Source organism: Cajanus cajan, chromosome 2 (assembly GCF_000230855.2).
Source record: "Cajanus cajan strain Asha chromosome 2, NIPB_CcT2T_4, whole genome shotgun sequence".
In the NCBI taxonomy this organism is placed as follows: domain Eukaryota; kingdom Viridiplantae; phylum Streptophyta; class Magnoliopsida; order Fabales; family Fabaceae; genus Cajanus; species Cajanus cajan.
In genome coordinates, this window is record NC_138518.1 from 4,567,736 (window position 1) to 4,572,561 (window position 4,826).

The 4,826-nt window shown below is 34.2% G+C and overlaps 1 protein-coding gene across 1 annotated transcript; it reads left to right on the plus strand.

The window, feature by feature from the left end:
- Positions 1–962: 962 nt before the first annotated feature.
- On the plus strand, positions 963–2,705 carry LOC109817558 (AAA-ATPase ASD, mitochondrial). Its single transcript, XM_020382838.3, has one exon. The coding sequence runs from the start codon at positions 1,080–1,082 to the stop codon at positions 2,559–2,561; it is 1,482 nt and encodes a 493-aa protein (XP_020238427.2). The 5' UTR covers positions 963–1,079; the 3' UTR covers positions 2,562–2,705.
- The last annotated feature ends 2,121 nt before the right edge of the window (positions 2,706–4,826 follow it).

The following is a 4,826-nucleotide window of genomic DNA, read 5'->3' on the forward strand; positions in this document are numbered from 1 at the left end:
ATTAATTTAAATAAAAATCATTTGTTAAAGAAATTGCATACCATAACATTTTGTAACCCTGTACTCATTAATAAAGTTTGGAGTATTTTTATTTTTTCACTACTAAACAGAGACACGAAATAGTTCAACTCACTATATGCATAAAACTATAAACAAATTTTGATCAATTATATCAATGTATTTGGATTGTTGCAAATACTTTATTGGAAAAGAAAAAAAAAATATAAAATAGTATTTACAATCATATTATTGCAATGATACTAAATTAATTGTATTGAAACCGTCTTGAATAATCATGGGTACCGGATATAATGGGTAGTATTTTAGATGCATTTAGTGTAGACTCCATGGTAGTTGTAGTTGAGTACCTTTGCAATAAATTTCTGATTGCAAAATCATTCTATGCAGTTTGCACCAACGTGATTTGTAACTGCTGTACGTTGGTTCTATTAAAAAGACGAAACCATTAATTATGAAATATCTGTTTTTGTTTCGTTGTGTTGCGCCCTAAACATTTGTTGATTTCATCTTATCCGGTGACCTTTCAACCTTTATAAGAACCAACCAAAATGTAAACTGTGTAGCGTGGCAAAGTCAAAAATTTGGATACCTAACCAAATACTTTTCTTTTTTCTCTTCCTTTTATTGCGTCTCCTTATCCGATTCATTAATCAACCTCTAGTCGGTGTTGTTCAGACAATTTAGCAAACATCAAAATTCGTCATGTTAAAATAAAATATCAAGATTAATTTTTCAAAATACTAAGATAATTTCGTTATTTTATATACATACAGAGAATTAATTTTTTTTATCTGGATACTATACATGCTACAGCAGCTACACTATATCAGTATAGAATAAGCTAGCTTAGATATAGTGGAAGGGTTCTTAATAAACTATTTATGATAAGATATAATGAAAAACATTCGTAATATATTACTCTAAATTATTAACATAGATATTATGAGATAGGGATGGATATTATCATATTATATCATACATATCCTAAACCTCTCTATATATAAGACAATGTCAGGAATCGGTGTCTAAATCCAAAACTTGTGAGCAAGAGAGAAAGCATGAATCAAGGTGACATGTTTGCTCACATAGGATCCATAGTTGCATCCATGATGTTCATTTGGGCCATGTTCAAGCAATTTTTCCCATACCAACTTCGAAACCAAATAGAGAAGCACTCCCAAAGATTGGTGACTTTGGTGTACCCTTACATCCAAATCACATTCCATGAGTTCACTGGTGAGAGACTGATGAGAAGTGAGGCCTATTCTGCCATAGAGAACTACCTGAGCTCAAAGGCATCAACACAAGCCAAGAGACTGAAAGCTGACATAGGGAAGAACAACCAGTGTCTTGTTCTCAGCATGGATGATCATGAAGAAGTGGCTGATGAGTTCAATGGTGTGAAACTTTGGTGGGCTTGTGGCAAGCACATTTCCAAGCCAAACTCCTCAATTTCCTTCCACCACCCCATGTCAGATGAGAAAAGGTACTACAAGTTAACTTTTCATAAGAGTAATAGAGATGTTATCTTAGGGACATATCTTAGTTTTGTGATGAAAGAGGGTAAGGCCATAAGGGTGAAAAACAGGCAAAGGAGGCTTTATACCAATAGTGGCTCTTATTGGAGTCATGTGGTGTTTGAGCACCCTGCAACATTTCAAACCCTGGCTTTGGATCCTGAGGAGAAGGAAATGATCATTGAGGATCTCATCACATTCAGCAAGGCAGGGGAGTTCTATGCAAGGATTGGAAGGGCTTGGAAAAGAGGGTACCTACTATATGGACCACCAGGGACTGGAAAGTCCACAATGATTGCTGCTATGGCTAATTTGCTAGGGTATGATTTGTATGATCTTGAGTTGACTGCTGTGAAGGACAACACTGAGTTGAGGAAGCTCCTTATTGAGACATCAAGCAAGTCTATAATTGTGATTGAGGATATAGATTGTTCACTTGATTTGACTGGTCAAAGGAGGAAGAAAAAGGAAGAGAAGGAGAATGAGAATGATCAAAGGCAAAAACAACAAGAAAGAGAGGCTAGAAGTAATCAGGTAACTCTTTCTGGTCTTTTGAATTTCATTGATGGGTTATGGTCTGCCTGTGGAGGGGAAAGATTGATAGTTTTCACCACAAACTATGTGGAGAAATTGGACCCTGCATTGGTTAGGAAAGGGAGAATGGATAAGCACATAGAGTTGTCATACTGTGGCTATGAGGCATTCAAGTTGTTGGCTAGCAATTATCTCAACATTGAGTCACACCATTTGTTTGCCACAATATGTGAACTGCTTAAGGAAACCAAGATCACTCCAGCTGAGGTAGCAGAGCATTTGATGCCTAAGAATGCTTCGGTGAATGTAGAGTTTCACTTGAGGAGTCTGATTCAAGCACTTGAGTTGGCTAGAGAAGAATCCAGGCTTAAAGCTGAGGAAGATGCAAGAAAGAGTAGTGAAGCATCCTCCCAGCAAGATTCTCATGGCACTGAAAATGATTCACCAGACAAAGCAGCAGAAAAGTCAGCAAACCACACATCAACTTGATGCAAAGTAGAGTCACCAAGACAGAGAGAGTGTGAAAGGAGTGAATCATTGGATAAGACAAGCACAATATATACTCATTTTGTTTTTAATAATCATAGAAAATTAGTAAGCTAACAAATATCTCAAGGTATTTTTTTTCTTCCTCGAGTATTCCATCAAAAATTAATCTTATTCATGATACTGTAATTATAATTGACCTTAATCTTAAAGATTTTTACATATGGTGAAAATTAAACATAAAATTTCTCATTAGTTAGATCGTCCTTATAATATTTAAGTGTAAAATGTCTAATCACTTGATCAATTCAATTTTAAGATATTGGTTGTGTAAAGAGAAATTTATTATTATTGTGTAAATACAAAAGTCAATTAATGGAGACTTTTTTGTAAAGAATAAAAAATATTTAATGAAGTATATTTAATACTCACTCAGGTGAAGTTTATGAAATTATAGAACTACACCTGTTGTTTGTGGCCTGGACATTGTTGTATGACCCAATCTGTGTAGTACCTAATTGATGACCTAACTAAATTCCAACAGAGATATGGTGACAAGTTTTGAAATTGATAGAATATGTTAGAAACTTATGATTTGGCAAACTTATGCTGTATTCCTTTATACGCAAGCACGCACTTTATCCAGAGTAGACTGCACTAAATACAGAATTATGATAAGTATGGTGTCAAGTTGAAGAAAAGGGTATGTAAATATGGTTGAATAGAAGAAAAAAAAAACAATAACAGACAAGTAATGTTGTAACAACATGGAACCGTCAAAGCTTTGTAAATATGCTCAGACTCAGATTATATATTTTATGGATATATGTGTAGAAATATATTCTACATTATTCTTTAAAACTATATAAATGATATATTCGTGCTCATAATTTTTTTAATGTAAATAATTATATTTTTCTTTATTTTACGATACTATTAAACCTAGTTTTTTTTAATTAATTTTTTAGTCAAAGATAATTTTTAATTTTCTCAATTAATTTAGTAATACATAAACTTTATTAATTAACTTTTAAGTATGATTTGATGCTTTCATATTCAATTATGATATGTGTTAAAATAATGTTTAGTTAATAAAAGTCACGTCTCAAGAACATAAATTAGTTTTTAATTGTTAGTTTAAGAACATTGTGTGTGATGGAAGAAAGTTGAAGAGGATTAGAGTTCTTCAAAATATCCACCGTCCAAGACCTTGCTCTTTGAGGTTAGAACTCTTCAAGTTGGTGGAAGTACCTTGGAGAAGTCTCCAATGGTGGAGAAGCATCCAAAGAGGTTCGGTTATCTCTTGAAGAAGGTGAAGAAGCTTGAGGAACCAAGCTTCAAGGTTGAAAAACCTTTGAGAGAGAATTAGGAGAGTGTTCTCCACGGAATAGACTCTTGAGAATGAGAGAGAATTCTGAATTCTAAATCTCATAAATGTCAAAAGTGAGCTACAATGAAGGAATTACAAATATATAGGGAGAGGTAGCTTGGAGAGCAAGCTAACCTTAACCATAGTTCACTAGGAACCATGGTTCACTAGGAACCATGGTTCACTAGGAACCATGGTGAGGTTTACTTGACCGTCCAAGGTTTAGAAACTTGGAGAGCAAGCTAAAGAGAAGCTTGTGCTACAAGTTTCTAAGCTTGAAGAAGGTGAATAGTAATTCCAGCCAAGACAAAGTGATTGGGCAAGGTGGGCGGCCATGGTGTCATTTTGCTCACTTTGGTTATTTAAAAAATTTTGATTTGGTTTAGTTAGGCTCATCCAATGATGATGAGACCTAGCTAAGTCAAATCTATGAAAAATTAGGAGCAAAATGAGTCAAATATATAAAATTTTGCCTAGGCCCAATTACTAGTCACACCCTCAAGCATTGCTAAATGTCACCTCTCTTCTCCTATTGAAAAAATAGAAAATGAGTGTATCAACAAAGGAGGTTAAATGGAGTTAAACTCTCCAAGTAACCCACCCTAGAATCAATATACAATGACTAATAAAATGACATAAAGTGTCTTACAAATACAAAGGAAAAAATAATCTTATACAAGAGAACTATGTACAAAATATACACAAGTAGAACTAGGCCTTCTCTTCATGATAAAGTAGTCCAAGTGAAGAGTACCTTGGACTTAAGAAGCCAACTGATCTTCAAGATGTTCAACTCTTCTTGTATGCTCCTGACCATAGTTCTAGTGATTGGACCCTTAGCCCATGGTCTATCAGTGTGGACCATGTCTATAAAAATAATTAACTTCAAGTATAATTGA

Coding starts and splice junctions, on each gene's coding strand:
- LOC109817558 (XM_020382838.3), top strand. CDS start 1,080: ATGAATCAAGGTGACATGTTTGCTCACATAGGATCCATAGTTGCATCC.